General features: G+C 38.4%; 1 protein-coding gene across 7 annotated transcripts in view; it reads left to right on the top strand.

Annotated features, from left to right (window-relative positions):
• Nucleotides 1-21,905, top strand: part of BMAL1 (basic helix-loop-helix ARNT like 1) — a 57,955-nt gene that overhangs the window by 24,479 nt on the left and 11,571 nt on the right. For 3 of the 7 annotated variants that reach the window (XM_069857528.1, XM_069857529.1, XM_069857527.1), the window contains exons 2-12: nucleotides 6,131-6,254; nucleotides 6,758-6,905; nucleotides 9,848-9,868; nucleotides 10,852-10,890; nucleotides 11,462-11,503; nucleotides 12,441-12,598; nucleotides 14,004-14,083; nucleotides 15,081-15,173; nucleotides 16,881-16,998; nucleotides 19,031-19,180; nucleotides 20,559-20,805. In XM_069857528.1, the coding sequence (XP_069713629.1) occupies nucleotides 6,766-6,905; nucleotides 9,848-9,868; nucleotides 10,852-10,890; nucleotides 11,462-11,503; nucleotides 12,441-12,598; nucleotides 14,004-14,083; nucleotides 15,081-15,173; nucleotides 16,881-16,998; nucleotides 19,031-19,180; nucleotides 20,559-20,805 (1,088 nt within the window). In that variant the 5' untranslated portion in view covers nucleotides 6,131-6,254; nucleotides 6,758-6,765. Of the gene's footprint in view, nucleotides 1-3,294; nucleotides 3,458-6,130; nucleotides 6,255-6,757; nucleotides 6,906-9,847; nucleotides 9,869-10,851; nucleotides 10,891-11,461; nucleotides 11,504-12,440; nucleotides 12,599-14,003; nucleotides 14,084-15,080; nucleotides 15,174-16,880; nucleotides 16,999-19,030; nucleotides 19,181-20,558; nucleotides 20,806-21,905 lie in introns of those variants that run through there. The other 4 variants (XM_069857530.1, XM_069857531.1, XM_069857533.1 and 1 more) reach the window with 4 other exon arrangements.

Genomic DNA, 21,905 nt, shown 5'->3' with positions numbered 1-21,905 from the left:
ATGTCATAAAGTACCCAGTAACATGTCTGCACAGTTGTGAGTAAGTTCTGGTTCCTGCTTCGAGTAGAAACACCTGAAATGGTTACTCTCATTCTGGCCACTGTGGCTGAGCTTAACTTCAGCACTGATATAGTTACACGCAGTATCTGGTGATGTGAGGACCTGTATTTGTTGCTTCTAGAAACCTATAGGACAGCTGTTGTTTGCTTCGTGTGTACATAATAGCTGTGTTTGGTAGATGAGCTGCTGAAATCCCTTGAAACCTGGTCTTCCAAGAAAGGCAGGTCTGTTTTCCCTGTGGAAGCAGTTTCTGGAAACTTGTGGAATACATTTACTGGAGGTTTGATTATTGAAGCATGCCAAGTTCCTTGGTAACAGCCCCTTGTAAGTACTGATTTCCAGGAGGGCGCTTCACCACCTTTTCACAGGGGCTTGATTAGTTCCCAGGTGATGTTTCCTTTTCATGGCCCAAAATGAAATATCTGAATAGGTCAATGTAACCTTACTTCAAAGAATAAGAGCTCAAAAGGTCTAGTCTTGGATGATGAGAAGCTTATACTAGATCAAGCTTTCAAAAATGATTGCAAACCAGGAAGCTTTGTTGAAGCAGTCTTTTAGCTGGGATTCACTGAATAGATAGAGAGGAAAATGATTTTGAGACATGAGAGGCAATGAAATCTCCTGTGTCTGAGGGTCAAGCAGTTAGTCAGGATGCTGTCTCTGATGATGATGCAGTCTCCAGACCCAGTGACTGTTCTGTAGAATTGTATGCCAGACTTTTAGCTGTATCAGTAGAGGGATGTACCCGTTCCCTACGAGGGAGGGAAATAGGTCATCCATTATGCAGACAGACCCCTTTTGGTGTAAACAGGTTTGATTCCTGGAAGTAGCATGGATTGGCTTTGGTTTTGTTCCAGTTTCCATTTTGTGCTGTGAAGATGGTCCAGAACTGCCCTGGGACTACACCAGCCTTGAAGAAAACATTTGTCTGCTTCACTAAGAGAATGGCATGCGCTAGGATTGTTGGGGGTTGTTAATTCTATTTGGTTCTCTTTTGAGAATCAGCCTCTTTTCCATTTTTTTCTTTCCTGCCTGAAGCTTTATGCTTAGAGATGCAGACAATACAAAATGAGGAGGAATGACTGATACACCACAAGGGTTTGCTACTGATCAGAGGGATCTCAACAGGCCAGAGAAAAGGGTTGCCAAGAACATTCTAAAGAACCTTACAAAGTTCAGCAAAGGGAAAAGCCAAGTCCAGCACCCAGAGAGGAAAAGCTCCATGTGGACTGGAAAATAGTTTGAAAAGATTTTGGGGGTCATTGAGTCAGCAATGGTGTCCTCATAGCAGAGTTGGCCAGCAGCCTCCTGGGAGTAATGTTGCCAGCCGGCTGAGGGAAGTGGTGCTTCACCTTTAGTGAGCACTGGTTAGACACTGCTGGGGTCCTGGATCTGCTTGTGAGCCCCCCAAGATAAGATTATTTCAGTTACCACTTATCCTTGGTTTTGGAGCAGCAGAGAAGACCTTTATTAAAATAGTTGTGCATAAAAGATTTAAGTGGTTCCACTTCTAAGCAGGGAGAGGTGGGGTCTGATGCCCCTCTTGAACTGGAAGTCCCAGTGCTCTGTGAACAAGAAAAAATTCAGAATATTGTTCTGTGGCTCTGTTACTGCTATGACAGTCTAGAAGACTTTTGTGGTTCGTGCCATGGTGTGGCTCATTCTGTCTTTTCTCAGAGACCCTGGTAATGAACAGACCTGGTTTTGGTAGTAGGGTGCACATGGGCAGTATATTGAGAAACTGCCTTTACATTAACTCCCTAGAGCTGAAAGATGTTCATTTTGCCTGTGGAGGAGTTCTTCTGTTTATTGGAGCTTTTTTTCCCCCTAAGTCGAAACGATTCATCCGTTAGCTTTGTGGCTGGTTTAAATACATGAGATGCTTCCCTCCAGCCTGCTACGTTTCCCTTAGGAAAGATGCAGAGCAGCTGTTTGGACAGTAAGTTGCTTGAGCTTCTGAAGGCTGTGCCTCTGCCTTCCTCAGAGCTGGGGATACTTGTGCAACCCATGTTGTGAGGGTCTGGGTTGCAGCAGCTGCTAACGGGAGAGGTGCGGGAGGCTGTTCGATCCCTGCTGCCCTGTTTGTGAGGTTAAGGATAGGGTTGAAACACGATCTACTGGTGTCACTAAGAGCTTGAGTCGGGAAGAGTTCCAAATCTCAGATTGTAGGCTGCTGTGGTTGGTGAACATGCTGATGAGTGAGTGATAAAAGGATGACCTCAACAAGCAAACCAGGGTAAAATCACTTTGCTCCAGAGGCTCTGGTGAGATGTGTCTGCATGTGAGAGGACGCCACAGAGCTTTTAATCTTCTGGGAGTACAGAGTGTTCTTGCGAATAATATTAGGGAGTTCAAAGAACACAAATGTGTGATTAAAACAAAACAGTATCAATATATTGGGCAAATATGAAGTATTCTGATGGCTGCTTTTTAAGTGCTGAAGGAAGAGGAAGATACCACTGCTTTAGTTCAAGGATCTTCTTTTGATTCCTACAGCATATCTAATGATAAAGGTTCTGATGTAGGAACTACTTGTTACCTACAACAGCTATGCCCTTGTGTTCTGGGAAGCATCTAGAAATCAACATAGGGATGCTTGCAGTCCTTGTGCTGCTGAGCAGGAATCTTCCACCATTACTGAGTGTGCGCACATCTGGAATGTGCGTACATCTACAACACCTCTTGAAGAGATACCGACAGTAAAGATAAATAATACTATTCCTCTGTCTCTTGCTAGTTCATGCTGTGAGAATTAACTTTGGAGGTGGAATATTTCTGTGAAAGGAAGCATATGATTTCCTTTCTGTAGCTGTTTTTGGTTCAGTCGTTCCACGTAGGGACAATGAGTATCTTCTCAATTACCTCTTAAGGAAACCACATCACCGTTTCCTCTGTCCTTTTGAAATAGTGTTTTTAAGATATAAGACACTTGTGATTCATAAAGTTATGAATTGCGTTTCTTTTAGAATAAATACGAACTTGTGTTGGAGATAGTTGACTTTTGCCTAGGGGTAACTGAAACTGGTGGTGCTTGTGTAAAGAGGTCTTGACTCCCAGATGGGTGCTTGGCAGATGTAGTTGACCTACTTTAGCTCTGACCTTGATTTGCTCAGAGGTGTTTATGTACTCGTGATCAGCTTTGCTGCATGATTAAGCTAGTCACGTGTCATCTAACTTTTTTTTTTAAGGGATGAACAGTAAGATTCGTTTTTACTGTCTCATTAGCCTTGTTAAAGGGATTGGAGAAAGGATGAATGCAAGGCAGGGGAATCCTGAAGGAAGTAGTCCCAAACAGGCTGTGGAGAAACACTGTCATGCAATACAATGACGAAATATCATCTGATTCTCATCTACAGGAGAATTTAATCAGGAAGTGGACTACATGGCATTTTTGCAAGTAGGTCCTTGGAGTGCTTTGGCAACAGGCTGGGCATCATAAATGGAAGATCTGAACTTTGCTTTTTATATATGGGTAATGTGCTTATTTTCTTAGAGGACTTTTTGAACCATTGAACAACTAGCAACTGGAGGCTGAAAAGATAGAAGATACATATTTTCAGAATTTTAAGAAAGCCTTGCAACGAAACGTTTCTCTCAGCCGTTCTCTGTTGTTAGAGTGGGGCATGCTGATTTTTGCTCTGATCATTGCTTCGACGTTTCCTTAGCTTTAAACCTCATTTCAAGAGACATGCTTGACCCCTAACTCCTGTAATGTTGAAGTGTAGGATTGTGGTTGTTAGAACTGGGATGAGCATTTGGGACATGGTAGAGAAAGGGCTGACTTGACAAGAAGTTGAGAATTTCGGTTTTTATGTAATTTTGTTCTGCCTAAATGGTCAAGATGCTTAAAATAGCCGATTTGAAACTATCAAATATAGACACTTGATTATAATTTAAAATAGCAGCACAGTTGAATGGATCCTTGATTTCAAGAAATTGTCTTGAACTGCTTTGCAATTTTTGTTTTAAGAGGAACAAAGCATTTTTTTCTTTTTGCATTAAAGCACATCAGTAAGTTATGCAGTATTCTAATTATTAAGGTAAAATGATGACTTTTGCAGGCACTGCTAAAGGAAGAGGGCTGTTTTAAACTTACAGATCCTTTTTTCCCCCTTTTTTCTTCTTTTAATTTCAGCTTATTCCAACCTCAGATATGAGGTTATCATAAGTGGTCCATGAAGTTATACTAAGTAGTAAAATGAGTTCAACAAATACACTCACATACAGAGATGTTAAGAAGCTTTTGAAACTTAATTGCGAGTGGTTGGGCCAAAAACTTTAGGAACTGCTTGTTTCTACTACATGCATTATACAGTGCTTGGGTTTTATATTGTGTTCCAAGATTGAATCATGGATGCACAGTAATTAGACAGAGTAAAAAGTGGCATTGTAGGTAGTTTGGTGTGACAGTAGCTTTCTCCACTTGATTCACAGGGCTTAGCCACAGGCCACGCTAAGTTTAGCTATAACTAACTTCTGCACGTCAACTGAGGTTGAAGGTAACGTTTTTGCATCTGAATCAAGCACAGAGAAATGGTCTGTGACTGTGGTTTAACTGGTGGCTTGTAAATTAAACTGCAGTAATCTCATAAACCACAGTAATATGACCAAGCTTATAGTTGTTGGATGACTGTGTAAGAGAGACAAAGCAGAGAGCTAGTAAAAAGCTGATGTAGGAATAAAGTAAGGCCTGATCTACAAGTAACTGTATTAGTGTGAATGAAAGCCTTGTAAGATAAACAATGGTTATGGATTCAATGGCAGTTTATAGTTTGACTTAAATTTGTACTGATTTAGCTTTCGTCAGCTGACCTCTTAACTTGCCTGTACCAGTAAGTCCACACATTCACAGATACCTGACCCCTTTTTTATTTTTGAGAAAGGACCACAAAGGGAAGTCAAGTGAGTTGGACAGTGCACCTGACTTGCTTGACCTCAGATTTAAGAGCTGTGATCCTGACTGTTATTATCATAACAGAACCAGCCATTTAGATAATTTGAAGTAAATTCTGGATTTTCTATTTTGGAATTGCTAAAGAAAATTATACCATTGACTCTGGATTTTCTGAGGTTTCTGTTGGCTTATAAGTCTTAACATGTCTCTATATGTGATTCAGTAGAATCGGTTATAATGTGGTCGTGTTGACAGAATACTGGTTGTTTGACTTGCAGACTTGTGAGAGTGTCATGGGAGCTTGCTGATCTGTGTAATTGGGAGGCTTTGCTGTCATGGTGTGTTGGAAAGGCAGTCACAATGTTCACAGCTGTGTTTACCAGAAAGCAGTGAATCCAAAAGACTTTGAAAGTTGGGTTTTGGTTTTGGGTTTTTTTTTTTTGGTTTTGTTTCTTTTGGTTTTTTGGGGTTTGGGTTTTTTTGCAAGAAGCAGATTTAGAACAGTTTTTAGGTCTTGCGTAGTTAGTTTTTCTAAGAAACTTGTTTTGTGACAGAAACTTGGAAGGGAAGGATGTCCACCTGCAGAGCAGCCAGTCTAGTTGGGAGACACAGCTGAGGAGTGGAGTTACTGTGTGGGGTGTGGCTTTTCTTTGGCACTTGAAGCCTGCAAAACAGAAGAGTGTTTAATCCCCCTTCTTTTGAAAATGCCAACTGCTGTTACAAGGAAAAATAAAATAGTAAGCTTAGCCTGAACTGTTGTGCTGCTATGGCCACCTTAAAAGTGAGGCAGCCAGGAGTGAAGGGAAGTCTGTCCTTTGCACTGTAATAGCAGTTTGACTCATTCTGGTAGCATCTGACAACAAATGTGTTCAGATCTGATCATTTTTGGTGAGTGGAGGGGTTTTATGCAAAGATCAAAAAAATATAAGCAGGGCCCAAAAGCAAGTGATGCTGAAGTGATCATTCTGTTCCAAATGTTGGTCCGTTGGAGATCCACATCTCAACGTGTAACCCTTTTGTTGTTGGATAAAGATTCTACGCCTTATAAGTAAATTAATATTTGATCCTTGAATAGAGGACATCTGTTTGCTGTTGTAAACTGTGTCTAAAACAATTGTTCCAAACAGACTTGTTCTGAATGTGTTTTTTAAGCTTGCTGGTTTTCTTCACATTCAGGTTTTTGAAAGTACTTGACTAGCAGAATATGAGGCACAGAAGAGTTTTAAGGTGATCAACTGCTTCAGGCTGAGCGTCATCATCTTTCTCCAAGTTGATCTAGGCTTCCAAGACAGCCTTTCAGGTAAAGTGTTTTATTTCACAGCTAATGCCATTTAAAATAAATAAGCTTTTCACAGGGTTCTTTCAACAATATAATAAATTGTGGTCTACAGGATGTATGTTTTGGATTAAAAAGCTAATTAGATTCATTTGCGCCTTTAACTAGTTGTCTTAGACCATCAATGGGTTTTTAGTTTTTTATTTGTGGGGTCTGCTGTGATGGAGGTGTTAAAGATCATTCCAATGATTTTTTTTTTTTTTTTCAAGCACTGTATTTTGAGAATGGTCATGGTTTGTATGCAATATTCAATACATGAGTAGCTTGAAGAGGAGAAATTGCTTGTTATCTGTTTTATGGCAAAAGGAAATAATAGAACTTTTGATTTTTGTGGATTTTGTGAATGCTCTTTGAGGTTTTTTTTTTTTCTTGTTAAGATTATGTAAGTTTCTGCTCCTATTAATTCAGTGATTTTTTTTTGGTGGTGATTTGTTTATTTGTTTTTTGTTTTTTTTCCCCAATTTTAGACAATCCAATGGCAGACCAAAGGATGGACATATCTTCTACGATTAGTGACTTCATGTCACCCGACCCTGCTGACTTGATCTCCAGTTCCCTTAGCACTTCAGGAATGGATTGTAATAGGAAAAGAAAGGGAAGCTCTACCGATTATCAGTAAGTCGAATTTCTCTTGATTTAACACTGCTAAAAAGAAGTTGAAACAAAACAGTACAGTGAGGGAAACAATAGAAGTATTTCTAGCGATTTTTAAATAACCTTTTCTTGGAAACCTGCTGTAAAGGTTGTAATAAAGAAAAAAGCTACTACACATTAAGAACATTATTTGATAATAAAAATAAAGCCTTCATCTTGATGCAGCTACATTTGGGGCTATCAAGTAGGATAAGTCTGAGGAAGGAAGGAAACCTTTGGCTAATGAAGAGGAAATAAGTAAGACTGATGAAATGCACAGTGTGAAGGTTCATTGCATTGACCGTTTACATAGGAAATAGAATGTCTGATTAGTGGGAGGAAAGATAAATTCATTAAAAAGTAGAAGCAAAACTAGGAATATTTCCTTTTCTTCACCTATTTTTTTCTTATTTAGTTATTTCCTATCATTGTGCTGCCAACCTTTGCCTGATGTTTTTGGTCTCCCTGTTGAATATGCCTGAGTGGTCTCTGGTTTGTGGCATTAGATCTGCCTTTCATTTAATCAGCTGATTTAATCTTATGTTGATCCTCAACTGTAGGCTGTTCTTCCTGACAAAACAAAAACTTGGCTTCTTCTGAATCAGTGGTAGAATGCGGTTTCATTTCAAGAAAGTTGCTTCTCTTTAAGGGAAGCTTGCTAATACCAGTGCTCAGAAGCACTGTCCAAGCCACAGCTGCTTTCTTGGGCAGGTATTTTAAATAGAAAGAAATCACTCCAACTCTGCTATAGAATAGTGAAGACTGTGGTAACGTTTGTCACATTTCTAAATGAGTAATGTCTTCTGCACTAGGTACACCAAGACCAACTTACTTCCTCTAAGTCTCTGCAAACCTTGTGTGTATTGTAATGTAACAAAGTCTAACTGCAGGCTAGCTTACAAATGGGTCTCATCCGTTATTAATACAGCTACATAGTCCATTTTTATGTAATATAGCAGGAATATAACTGTGGGCTTCTGGATCATTAGCAGTTCTTTTTGCAAGAAGGGGTAGAATTTTTAATCCGTAGTAAGCATGAAAATTAAGAATTGGGTTCCCTGTGCACAGGTTAAAGACCACAGAAATATGGCATATGAACCTTCTCTAATATGCATTTAGTCTTCCTGAAAAGTACCTGACTCCCTCTAGTTGAATTGACTACCACAAAACTCAGTGAACAGCCTCAATCTTACCAACTTCCTCTCCTCTAGAAAGGATTTCTCCATCTTTATTTTTCTAGGTAGGAAGCATTGCTCAAGTCCTCTTTTCCAAAAGATGGCTTGCTCTTGTAAGTTATAATTCTGTGCTTTAGGTCGTGTGTGCATTTGATTAAATATGTGAAAACACTGTTTCCTTGAATCCTAAGAAAAGTCAGTTTACAACAGCTCTTACCAAACCACGGGTCGTATTGTGTTGCAAAGGAAATGGTGGCTAGTAAATACTTCTGTTTTAAAACAGAACTAAAGGCAGGCTTCCTTGATCCCTCCTTCTATGTGTATGTATCAGTAATGTTGTTCAGCTTTTGCTGCCTATTAAACAATTTATTTTCATACATAAATTGTCCAAGTGTCCAGTTTTATGCTTCATTTACCAGTGAAGTTGGGAAATAAAGAAGGAAGAACATGACCGCTTTAGTGCGGTTCTTGATTCACCTGGCGTGTACAAGCAAGCATATTGACCAACTGCACTTTCAGCTCTCCACACCAGCTTACATTCTATTTTTACTCCTGCTACTCCTCCAGGAAAATTCCTGTCCAACCTATTGCTGTCAGTTCAGCAAATGTTCTCCATTCTCCACTATGATCTCTTAGTCAAATCCAACTTCATGCATAGGTCTAAAACACTTAATGTCTTTGCTTGGGACTAGCGTTTTCAGTTGAAATAGTGATAGAAAACAAGCTATTCTGGATTATTTGTAATTTTACTCTGTACCTCTTAGATTTTACTTTCTAGTTTTTTTCTAAGGCTAAAACGAGTGTTTTCACAACAAGCATCCTGTAGGTAAAGGTGGCATCACATGTGGAAAACTGATGCCTGATTTCTGTTTCTATGTCCTGTTCCAGACCTGCATACTATTTTTCTGTGAGCATTAGAAGGGCTTTGAGCCATTGACTCAGATGTACAGATTGAGATATGAAGAAAACCTTTCGCATTGTTCAAACTTCTTTTAAAAACTGATCACAAAGATAATTGATTTAAAGGTACAGCGAATAATATGAAAGACTACTGTGTCCAAGAATGCTAACGTCCAGCGTTGAACAGGAATAACTAAAATGTTAGTGGCTAATATGAGAAGATGTTTTACCAGGGCCTTATAAAATGTAACCTCTTAATATGTTAAGGCTCAGTGCTATTTCAGATCACTTCACAGTCTTGAAGTGATGCCAGCATTTATCTTGCATGTAGAAATTCTGTTTAATTTCTTTATGATATGATAAAGTCTGTATAAAGTTCAGAATTAGGACTTTAATACTGATTAAAAAAAAATATTTATCTGTCCTGCTGGGCAGAATCGAATACTGAGAAACTTGGGATACCTTTTTTTCTGGTTTAGTTTCTGGTCTTAGAATCGTTTTAAATCCCATTTATCTCACCACAAGGGCAACACACATTAAAGCACAGATCTCTGATTTCTGAAGACGAAACTGTATCTCAATGATATGCATAACGTAGTTTAGGCTAGTTTTTCACATTAAGTGAAATGAAGTGTTCCATCTTTCCTTAAAATGCATAATCGTTCTTTCAGTAAGTAGATTTATTTGAACAAGCTTGTCTCCTAAGCATACATTCACTGCTATTGTCTTGTTTTCATTGTGGTTTTCATTTCAAATAGAATATAAATTAGCTTGAGAATCTCAACAGAAAATCTAAGACATTATTCTTATTTCCTATATATGGTGTACTTTATTTTTCTTTCTTTTCAGACTTGATGGCTTTCCTTTTGAGTAAGTATAAATATTTTAATAATCAATTTCACTTGAAAAAGATGCGCGGTGTTTTTCCTTATCTTTCCCTCCCCTTCACCTAAAATTTGCAGATAAAAATTAAACCAGAATAAGCTAGGTTTAAGAGTATCTGTTTAAGCACGGTTGTATGGATTTATATATACCTATAAACATTTTCTTCCTAATTCTTTTGTCTAACAGTTCTGTAGTCTTAGGCATTCAACTTTTTTAACTACATACGGCTATGAAAGTGTACACTTCCCTCTCCTTATTGCTGTACATATGATTGCAATATGAACAGCTAGAAAGAAGGATCTTTTTTATTCTTCAGGCTTCCTTTCTTACTTTTTTTTATGTTATGACAGAAGTGAGCCATGTACCTACACTGAAAATTGTACTAATTTAAAATGTGCCTGGCTGGTTTCATACAGCCTCTCAATCTGTCCATGCATTTTGCCATTTCCCATAGTTCATTGGCCTAAGTTATTACCATTTCCTACCCTAAGATTAACTACGATAAGGCAAAGTGAAGTGTAGGTGTTTGTACCAAATAATTCAAGGCAATTTTTGCATTTTATGCTAGGCCTCTGGTCGAACTTTTAACTATAGTAAGTTAATAGACTTATTACTGATGAAGGCATGAAAAATATCTGCTTTGATGTGTCTTTTTTTTTTCTCCCTCTAGTTAACTGAAAAACATTCTTATAACAGATGATATCTTTGAACTGCAGCATGTTTTACTGTCAAACACATCAAACTGTGCCATTTTGTTAGCTCCAAAGGAGACACAACTAGTTTAAGAAAATGTTTTACTATTAAAAAAAATCACACAGCTTCATTAGTCCTTCTGGACTTTTATATTATTATTTTTGTATTTAGAATTTAAAGATGATGAATATTTTTTTCTAATTTTATGATAGTTTGATAACAGTTTTGCTAATTCTGCTTAATTTTTGATGTATTGCTTTACTCTGTTTCTGCAGGGAAGGTATGGATACAGATAAAGATGATCAACATGGAAGGTACTATTGATAAAGTCACTAAAATGTTAATTCCATGGTACTGACATAGGATCCTGTGTGTAGCTATCTGTTTTCAGTGTCACTGTGATCAGGTCTTGCAAATGGATTTAGATTAGGTATTAGGAAGACATTTTTTCCTGTGAGGGTGGTGAGGTACTAGCACAGGTTGCCCAGGGAAGCTATGGCTGCCCGATCCTTGGAGGTGTTCAAGGCCAGGTTGGATGGGGCTTGGAGCAGCCTGATCCCATGGGAGGTGTCCCCGCCAATGGCAGGAGGGGATTGAAACTGGATGATCTTTAAGGACCATTCTGACCCACACCATTCTATGGTTCTATGAAATTGTTTCTGGGCTGGGACAAAGGGTTAAGACTGTTGAACAAATTAAAAAAGACAAAAAAACCCAACAATTTGAGCCACAGTACTGTAAGTAATGATTATTTTCTGAAGAAAGGTTAAACAAATACTAAAAGTGAAAGAAACTATTTTAATGAGGATCGGTAGTAAGATGCATTAAAAGAACTATTTTCAGTGTTTTCAGCACTCTGACTTGGTGATACCATTTTTTCAACAGATTGGAATATGCAGACCAACAAGGCAGAATAAAAAACGCAAGGTAGTACTATAAACCATTATATTGAAAATAAATGATCTATTGCCTTTTGCCTTGTATGAAATATTTGCAAGTGTTTCTTACTCTGAAATTGTTTTTTCTAGCTTTGACTTTCTCTTATTTTTCCATATCGTCACACTGTTAGTATTTTTAATGCATAAACTGTGCATAGTTCTGTGAAAGTGCTAACTTGGTAGGTAACTTGGGTTTAGTCACTTTTGTTAATATTAACATTGAAATTGAAGTCAATGTGTGTTTCTAGTAATGTTAAGTTCTTAATCTTGTTTCTTTCAAATTCAGTAGTGGTTGTAAAAGTGTTAACAGTGACTCTTTAATATGGCGAAATATAAACCAAAAATAAAATAACTTAGCGTTTATTGTAATTCTTCCTGGTTAAGAAGAGTTTAGTTCAGAGGTATATCAAATACTTCAAATGGAAAGCTGAAGTATTTGTAAAAGACTCAGAAAAAGATAGTTTTACACACTTAGTACATTCATATAGCTTACTGCTTACAAATTCTTAATTGAATGTTTTATTCAGTATTTATATAGACTGGAGTTTGCTTATCTGTGACCTTTATGATTCCAGTTATGTTTCAGGGAACATGTTAAGAACAAAGTTTGTACAGTAGTAGAAATCTCTAGATAACTTTGTGCTGTTCAGAACTGAGGGTTCAGTGTGCCGTATGACCAACATCATATGTGTTTTCTGGTAAATAAGAGTATGTGCTGCAGCTTTGCCTATTGCTTATAAATGTTACGCAGATAATGAAAATAAAATGTCTGAAGGATTCTCTGTGTTGATGTCCTTTTCACAAGGATGAGAGGGTAACTTAATTATTAAAGAAGGGTTATTTTTGTGGCTTTGTTGTACTAGATTTAGGGATTTTTTTATATTATTTATTTTCTTATGTTTTCTGGTTTTTTGTTGATTGTTTAGGGAGGCTCATAGTCAAATTGAAAAAAGGCGTAGAGATAAAATGAACAGTTTTATTGATGAACTGGCATCTTTGGTACCAACGTGCAACGCTATGTCTCGAAAGCTAGATAAACTGACTGTCTTGAGAATGGCTGTCCAGCACATGAAAACATTACGTGGTAAGTTATTGTGGAGAGGGTGCACAGGGCAGGACTGGAGGAGGATGGAAAAATGAGGTTCCCCAAAGCCATGCTTCTTCTCTCTCTTTCTTGCCCTTTTGCCAAAAAGGTGTTAAGTTAATACATTTTAGGAGGATTTCTCTTTTCTGAGCATCTGATGCTGCAAGTTAATTTATTTACTGATTTGTGGTCTGGTATCCTGATATAACTAGGAAATTTGGGTGTGAGAAAACAATTTTCCATCCTCTCACTTGATTGATCACCATCACTAGATTCAACAAAACCAAGTCAGCTGAGAATTGTGGGGAGAGGGAACATAAGGCTTCATTGGCGATGCACAGTTGAATCTTCTGTAGCACTGAGCAGTGCTCCAAAAAGAGCGATGTGCAAAACTTGTTAGATAAAGAGGTTCAATTTTAGGTGCAAGTAATACTTCTACGAGCCTTTTCTACAGGTTTTGTGTTCATACCTTTAACTCTGTGTGGAAGAATGGAGCGTACTGTTACAAGCACCTAAAAGAAAACATGTGGGTTTGGAAGAGTGGGGGCTGTTACAAATTTCTGTGTGTCCTAAAGCTTCATAAAGTATTGAATCAGTGCTTGGGTACAATCAGTGGTGGTGGCAAAAGCTTAAGCCTTCAAGAAATATGTCCCTGAGATAAGGAAGTGATGCAGCTAATTTAAATAAAGAGTCAGTGTTCTAGTTTCTAGGAGACCTGGTGTCTTCCAATCATACTTATTCTGTGTTTTTGAAAGGCTTTAAGTTTTTCTGCCACGGTCATTTAATGAGGTTGGTACTTCATACTTCAGTGATTACTAGTTTGAGTTGGTTTTGCCTTTATGAAGGGAACAGAATGAGAAGAATTACTCTCTAATAAATAGCTGCCTCATTTGTTACTAATTTTGGGCTTTTGGCATTTGAGATGTCATTGTAATGTTGGGGTTTGTCTTTGGCATGGAATGAGAGAGCTGATTTGTAAGTTCCTACTGACAATCTGTTTATGTGACCTTGTCACGTTTTACTAAGTTATAAAGAGAAGAAGTAGTTTGAGGTTTTTATGCTTTAATATCTTGTTTTTCATTTCTAATTCTGACAATAGACTATAAATCAGGCACAGCATTTGGGTTAAAATATGTCAAGGAATACTTTTATATCTCAGAAGACACATAGTTCGCGTTACTCTGTAATGCTGTATTTGTGTGTTAGCAAAAAAAAAGTGTGGGTTTTTTTTTTGACTTATATCAACCAAGCTCATATTGTTTGTAAAGCAAATCCAGAAAGCAACTTTCGTTTTGAAGAACAGCTGCATTGAATAACAATGTAAGAAGGAGCCAAAGGAAAATTACCCATTTAAGTGTGTATTGTTAAGTTGGTGACGTGGGGATTTTTTCTTTGTTTCCTTTAGGTGCTACAAACCCATATACAGAAGCAAACTATAAGCCTGCTTTTCTATCAGATGATGAATTAAAACATCTTATTCTCAGGGTATGTTTCAGCTTTTAATTAAGATATATTAATGGCTGTTAATCTAACACCCCCAGGGTAAAAACACTAGTATTTTTCTGCCTTGTATCTCAGTTTAAGTACATTCTGATTATGAACGATGCGGAAATCTGCAATAGTACTGTATAAAGTCAATGGGTTTTAACGATGAGTAGCGTCTCTTAATTTAAGCAAAAATATTTGAGAGAGAGATCTGAGGAAACTTGTTATTTTGATGATTGCCATCAGAATCTCCAGTAATTTTGTGGAATGAGCCAAAATTACATAAATTGTTTTCCTGCAGAGTTTCTGCCATAGGCTACCTTGACTTGGTTTTCAGCATACAATGATATAACAAACACCTTTTTTGAGGTCACTGATGTAACACAACTTAGTATGTTTGGCTGCTTACTTTATCCACCTTTTCTAGTGTGGAGAGTATATATTGCATGTCAATTATTACGCTCTTCTAGTAGCTTGTGTAATTGGTAAAGCACTGCAGTGTCCAGGGGCACCATATATAGAATTTAATTTCTTCACATTGTGATTCGAAAGCTATAAAATTAGGGCCTAATCCTGCATGCTTGTATGTGACTGAAAGTAAGTACTATTGAAATGGGAAGTACTTGCCTACATGCTCATAAATTAATATCCAGGTTATGTTTGGTTCCTAAAGGAGGAACTATGGAATAAATACAGTTAAAACAATATTTTAATTTGATGGCATTTCTAAACATAATCATAATATTATTGGATGAGATGTAGATTCTTTCTTCCCATACAAGTGATCTTAAATTCTGGGCATGATGCCCAGAATGATAGCAAAAATGTTTGCAGATTCAAAAAAGCCCTTTATTGTATTTATATGTCTTGCCTGTTGACTCATGTTAAGACAGCCCTCCTAGTGTAGAAATTCTACTGTATACAAAGCCTTTTAAAATGTTATAATGATGCAGTGAGGATGTACAACTTAGTAATTTTTTTTTATTCCCCTAATTAGGCAGCAGATGGATTTCTTTTTGTTGTGGGCTGTGACAGAGGGAAGATATTGTTTGTTTCAGAATCCGTCTTCAAGATCCTCAACTACAGTCAGGTATTCTTTTTCATTTTAAGTTAAGTTAGGTCTTAAAAGATTTTAAACCTAGCAACTGGGCACCACTCTGTGACTACCTGCACAGGTCAGGGGTACTCATCCTACCTGACCCTTGATGCAGAATGGTGGGCACTCATCTGAGAGTAAAACCTGCAGCTCCAGCTGAGCATTCTGCCCCGTCTACCCCAGCAGCGGCCGTTGCCTCCACACAGACAGGCTGCGGTGCAGACCTCAGACTGCAGGAAGCGTGTGGGCCTTTCTCCTGGAGCAGAGACAGGCAGCAGAGCTGCCTGCAAAAGGTGTGCCCAGGTGGAGTAGCTCCTGCAGCTGGTGACTGAGCTGCTTCCTGGAGAAGGATCACAGGTCAGCAGGAGAGCAGTTGAAGAGAAGCACAAACAAATTCCAGCCACTCCACTCATTAAGTAAATTTAATCGGGGGCCTATCTTAAATATCTTACCTGGGATATGGAGAAGGCTGAGGTACTCAATGACTTTTTTGCCTCATCTTCACTGGCAAGGGCCACACCACCCAAGCTGCAGAAGGCAAAAGCGGGGACTGGGAGATTGCAGAGTCGTCCACTTTAGGACATCATCAGGTTTGAGACCATCTAAGGAACCTGAAGGTGCACAAGTGCATGGGACCTGATGAGATTCATCTGCGGGTGCTGAGGGAACTAGTAGATAAAATTGCTAAACCACCATCCATCATATTTGAGAAGTCATGGCAGTGCAGTGAAATTCTCACTGACCAGAAAAAGGGAAACATAACCCCCATTTTTAAAAAGGAAGAAAAGAAGACCTGGGGAACTATAGGCCAGTCAGTCTCGCCTCTCTGCACAGCAAGGTTATGGAATGTATCTCCCTAGAAACTATGCTAAGGCACATGGAAAATGAGGTGGTGGGGGACAGCAAAAATGGCTTCTCTAAGAGCAAGTCATGCCTGACAAATTTCCATCCAAGGCCAGGTTGGATGGGGCCTTGGGCAACCTGATCCAGTAGGAGGTGTCCCCGCCCATGGCAGAGGTGTTGGAACTGCATGATCTTTAAGGTTCCTTCCAACCCAAACCATTCTATGATTCTTTGAAAGCTTTTAAAATTATTTGTATGGAGGAGTATTTATGTGGTTAATCTGTCTTGAAAGCTGATTCTTTCTGTCTATTCTGGCTTTGCTAGCACACTTGCTATTGGAATCTGGGAAGCAATCATACCAAAGCCAGGTGTTTAATATATGCTTAACATGAGGCTTAACATGTATTCTTCACGCTTTTGGTCATTTGTCCTCCTGACCAATTTAAAAAACTGTATTGGTTCCCAAAGTTTTCCTCAGCCAGCCTGTAGTTAGGTATATTCTGCATACCCACTCATCTTGTAAATATTGAAAGAGAACACTTGCAATTATGATTTTTTCCATCAAATGAAGTGAACAAATGGAGTGAGACTGAAGATAAACTGGAATATTTGTTATTGGTGGATTGATTATGCTATTTTTGCAAATCTCTTATTAAAAATAATGAAATAAATTCCTATGTAATGTAGTCTTAACTTCAAAACGTAAAGAGCAAACATAATTCCATTAAACCCAGGACCTCAGATGTTTGATGTTCCTTGGTTAGACCTATGTGTAAAAGGATTGTTCATAATGGATGCTGAAGTTGCAAAAATATACTGAACAGTCTTAATTTTTGACTGAATATTCAATCTCTGCAGAATGATTTGATTGGTCAGAGTTTATTTGATTACCTTCATCCTAAAGACATTGCCAAAGTGAAGGAGCAGCTCTCCTCTTCTGACACTGCACCACGGGAAAGGCTTATAGATGCAAAAAGTAAGTATTAGCACCTTTTGAAAAAGTGTCATGTAGCCTGAATATTTGCCTAATATCAAAAGTGGTGGGTGAGTGTGGTTTGGCTTGTGTCAAGGCGAGGAAGTTTCAGCTTAAAGAAAAGAAACAGAAGCTGGCAGGTGTGGTGTGCACTGCAGCATAGATATGTTTTACCTGGCTTCACCCTGTGACGTATTCCTTCTCTTCCAGGCATCAAAAGTTTAATTTTCCCCATTTGAAGCATTTTTTCTGATCTGTCATTCTCAATGATCAGAATACACTCAGCCTTAGCTGTCAGTCAAGATACAGGAATGTATTTAATTACCGCCATTTCCATCAATGACCTAACCTTTCTCTTACAAGGTTTTTAATCTGTCCTTGGAATCATTTCCTACTATGTCTCTTAGCTCTATTCCACTCTGATGTTTTAAAGTAGTTCTGTGCCGCTTTTGAGGTGAGTGGGTGTTTAATTCACGCTTGTAACAGGAGTCTGCATTGTTTAAGTAGAAGATGGTATCTTACACCTGCAGATTTCCAGGTCATTAAGTTGCCTGCTTGTCAGGAGCAGAAATATCTAGGATCTCATTGCAAGGAAGCCACCAGCTCAACTTCATAAACTCAGGTTGAGAGAGATCATTCCAAGGCAGTGAGCCTTGAGGCTCCAGCTGGATCAACTGAAGTTTTTCTGGCTCCTGGTTTTGTCTGGTTGTCAAGCATGTATATCCAGTGTTAGCTCCTTTTTTGTATGCTTCTGACAAAGTTAGGGCAAAAATAAATACTCTGAATTACAGTCTTCCCATCTGCTATGGTAGACTGATTGGTAGAATTTCAAGAACTCATGTTCTTAAGAGGACTGGTATGTATTTATTTTTATTTTGGCATGAGTGGCTCAGGCTCAGCTTGTACTCTCACGACCGAGCAGCAGTTTAGAGTGCATGTGGTGTGGGACAGTTTGACTTCCTTGAGGTGACCTCACTCAATTCTATTTTTAAGGCAGGCACACTTTATACTAAAACATTGGCATCATTGGTTTTCTCCTTAAGTTTAAACCTACAGGGCCCTGGACAGTTTTTTTATATGTTTATAGCTGTTTATTTATACATATCCTCATGCAGGTTGAAGTGGATAGCAAGATGTGGGAGAGTTGCTGTGTGATTTAAATCCTCCATCAGCTCTTAGAGCACTGTCCCCTGGAGCTCCAGACACATCCCTGGTGTTGCTGATACCTGTGATCCTGATGCATGCCAGGCATCTTCCTGGAGCCCTGTTTGTGTGTTCTGCTAGTTTTTCCAGTTACTTTCCACAGGAAAGGATCTAAGAATCTCCTGCAAGAATATGGTAAAGATCAGGACTTCTTATTAGGGCATGTTCATGTGCATTTATTTCTTTGAGGCTGGAAATTTCTTACACAGAACCAGAGTTCTAGGGGATTTGCAGTCCTTGTGTTGGCCACTGCTACCGTTCCTGCCCCCCACTTCCATCACAACAATGAAAGAAGTCTGGTGTTTAGGAACACAGTAGTTGAGATGGACCTGGAATGTCCCTGGGCCTCTTCTGCTATACGCACGCATAAGTGCTCTCTGGGTGGGTTTTGTGATAGAAAATCCCTCCAGTCTGAAGGGTTGAGTGACTCTATGTATGAAGTACTGCTCTGATTGTGAGTAAGTAATCTCTCTGGTTTTAATCTGTTGATTAGTGTTCAAAGATGTCACAACGTTTATTGCAAAACTTGTGTGGATTTTTACAATCCTTTGCTAATCTTTGCATTTAGAACCAGCTGTTCTCAAACTTAGGTCAATGTTTTCATGCTAGAAAGGATAATCAGAAATTCTAACATTGATATGGTCAGTTGAGTCCTGCATGTATTCACTTCCATGAAAAGCTTCAAAATAGGACTTCTGCTTCTGAAGAAAAAGATACAAAAGGACCTCTATGCAAGCCTCAGCAAAGCTGAAACATTGTATGGTGTAATAATTTGTATGGTTAACTTTTTACCTAATGAAGAAGGTTTCCTCACTTTCTCTGTTCGCTACAGCTGGACTCCCAGTTAAAACAGATATAACGCCTGGGCCATCACGACTGTGTTCTGGAGCTAGACGGTCCTTCTTTTGTAGGATGAAGTGCAATAGACCTTCAGTGAAAGTAGAAGACAAAGATTTTCCTTCAACTTGTTCAAAGAAGAAAGGTAACAATTATGCATTTTATTACCAAAGGTAGTGGCTGTCAGGCTTTTTTTTTTTTAATATGGTCGCTCATTTGCAGTGTTTACATTTATTACATACATTCCACACAGTCAGTTTTTCTTATTAAGATATTGAACTATGTCTAGGTCTGTTACTTCTTCGTAATTCTTCCTTCCACTCCCCCAGACAGTAGCTCTTACCTACTCTGTTAGCATATAAAGCCAAATTCTCCTCTCCGCTTTCTTGAAATATTTGCAGGCAGTTTATGCTGACAGTTCTGTGGTTATTGCATCTTCTTCAGATATTGATTATATCACCTTCAGCTTTTGCCTTCTAGCCTATGTTTCCCACAAAGAGGAGCTGATACTCATTCTATTTCTCTGTGCCATATTTGACAAGTGATATTTGGATGGATATCCAGCTTAAAAAATTAATGTATTCTGAGTCCGTTGGTATTTTTTGGTTCGTTTTGAGTACCAGAAACAGTGTTTCTACACCAGAAGTATTTGGTTATAACGTTATCAAAGTTGGTAATATTTTTCTCCTGTGCAGAATATTATTCTAGACATGTTGGAATATATATTTAGTCCAAAGTTGAAACTTTCTTCTTTGAGTACTTTGGATAATACATTTGGTATTCGTTAGTGTAAAGTGTCAACTAGAGAAGAGAAGGCAACTTCAGTGTTTTTTCTCTGGATGTGACAGCTGCCCCAAGTACTTCCTGCTAGGTTCAGACACCTTGGATCATGCTTTAGGGCTCATCCCTGAAGAAGTTAGTTTGTGCAGTTAAGCATAAGCCTTTTACTCTGCCTCTTTGTGAAAGTCGTCTTCTTTGCAGTTTCAAGGCCTGCGCGGCGCTGAGGAATAAGAGTTCTCCTTTAGGATACTGACTATTGCTGGTCATTGTGAATCTTCATCCTCCTGCTATGTACAGTGATCCCCTCTACACCCCAAACAATCTATATTCTGTCAAGCAAATTGTTCCTTTTTTTAATAGGAGCCTCGTGTTATGTTGAAAAATGCATCTTATTTTATTATTAATATACTAATTTCTTTGATCCCTTAAAATATTTCCATCCTTTGCTGAAATGATGAAAATGTCATGCAATTTCTATGTAAAGATTATCATAAGTGACCTTGCTTTGAACTGTGTGGTGTTGCAGTGTAAACAATGGTTTTGCACAGAAAAAGTGTTTATTGAACTATCTCAATTAGCTGCATTTGAAGCAGGAGGGCTGAAAAATCCCGTAGCGACTGGTATCCAAAATTTCCTGGATGACAGAGGAGATTTATCGCTAACAGAACTGAGATGAAGTTCTCCAAACAACATCCATGACCTAACTGCTTTCTTGGTTTGTTTTTCTTTTTTTGTTTTTACAGCAGACCGCAAAAGCTTTTGCACTATTCATAGTACAGGATATTTAAAAAGCTGGCCGCCAACAAAAATGGGACTAGATGAAGATAATGAACCAGATAACGAGGGTTGTAATTTAAGTTGTCTTGTTGCAATTGGACGGCTGCATCCTCATGTAGTACCACAGCCAGTCAATGGTGAGATCAGGGTGAAACCTACAGAATATGTTTCTCGACATGCAATAGATGGGAAATTTGTTTTTGTAGATCAGAGGTAAGAATACTTGTAATAACTTCCACTGTAAGTCACTGTCCAACACTGCTTTACTGACTGCTATAAATGATACTGAAAAAAGAAATGACGGTTCTTTTCACCTTTTTACTGCATCCTGACTGCAAGTTATTTCGGTTTTTGAGACCCAGCTCAAAGCCATTACTGAATATTCCTTCAGTGTTACTGATTAAATTTTAAAACAAACATGCACGCACCAATCTCAAATGTCCAGAATTATGTTTTACAAGGCAGAATAATCCAGGGATCATTTCTGTGCATTTGTTAAGGGAATGTGTATGTGTAATCCTCGGAAGAATATTCAGTCCTGGTTTTAAACTGGACTTAAGTAATCACTACCTCTTCTGTTGTTTGAAAACTTTTGCAAGCACTACGTAATTACGTTATAGCACAGGCTGCATTACGCTTTGATAGAATGTACATTTATTTAACCATATGCTTGGACACGTTCTGCCGAATTAATGCTTCTGTATGTGATCTTTTGTGTTTATAAGAAAGAAAGAAAGAAAGCAAGCTTTTCATAAGCTTTGCCTCTTAGGAAGTTCGAGAAGTTGTACCAATGAGTTTTCTTCTTTCAAACATCAGCTTTATTTATTATCCAAAAGGCTAATTGTTACCTTTCAAGCAATTTCATTTGAGAATTTTCTTAAGTATTAGAGAAACATGACCTGGGTCTGCCTTCAAAATAACTGGCATTGTCAAGGGATGAAGGGTGGTTGAAGAATGTTAACAGAGGGTTCGCTTTGGGTTGGTTGGAGAGAGTTTGTTTCCCTTTCTATTCAAGATTAGTTGAGACTGCGTAAATGAGGCTGTTTCAGGTTACCTGGATTAGTCTTGGTTACTCACATTGTAGAAAAACCCAGGCTCCAAGCTCTGCCAGAGTCTGCCTGCTGGAACTTGTTTCAGGGGTGTGTCTGCTGTGTCAGCTGATCTTTAGTGGACTTTGATAGGAAACAGAGCTGATACTCTTGCAGGAAGTGCGGGAAGGAGAATCTCTTTTTTTTTGAACATTATCTATCCACTTGAGCCGATTGGGGTTTTTCAGTTTGGGTTTTGTTTTGTTTGTTGAGTTGTTTGTTTTT

Source organism: Phaenicophaeus curvirostris, chromosome 5 (genome assembly GCF_032191515.1).
Source record: "Phaenicophaeus curvirostris isolate KB17595 chromosome 5, BPBGC_Pcur_1.0, whole genome shotgun sequence".
In the NCBI taxonomy this organism is placed as follows: domain Eukaryota; kingdom Metazoa; phylum Chordata; class Aves; order Cuculiformes; family Cuculidae; genus Phaenicophaeus; species Phaenicophaeus curvirostris.
This window is presented reverse-complemented; position numbering and strand designations above follow the sequence as displayed.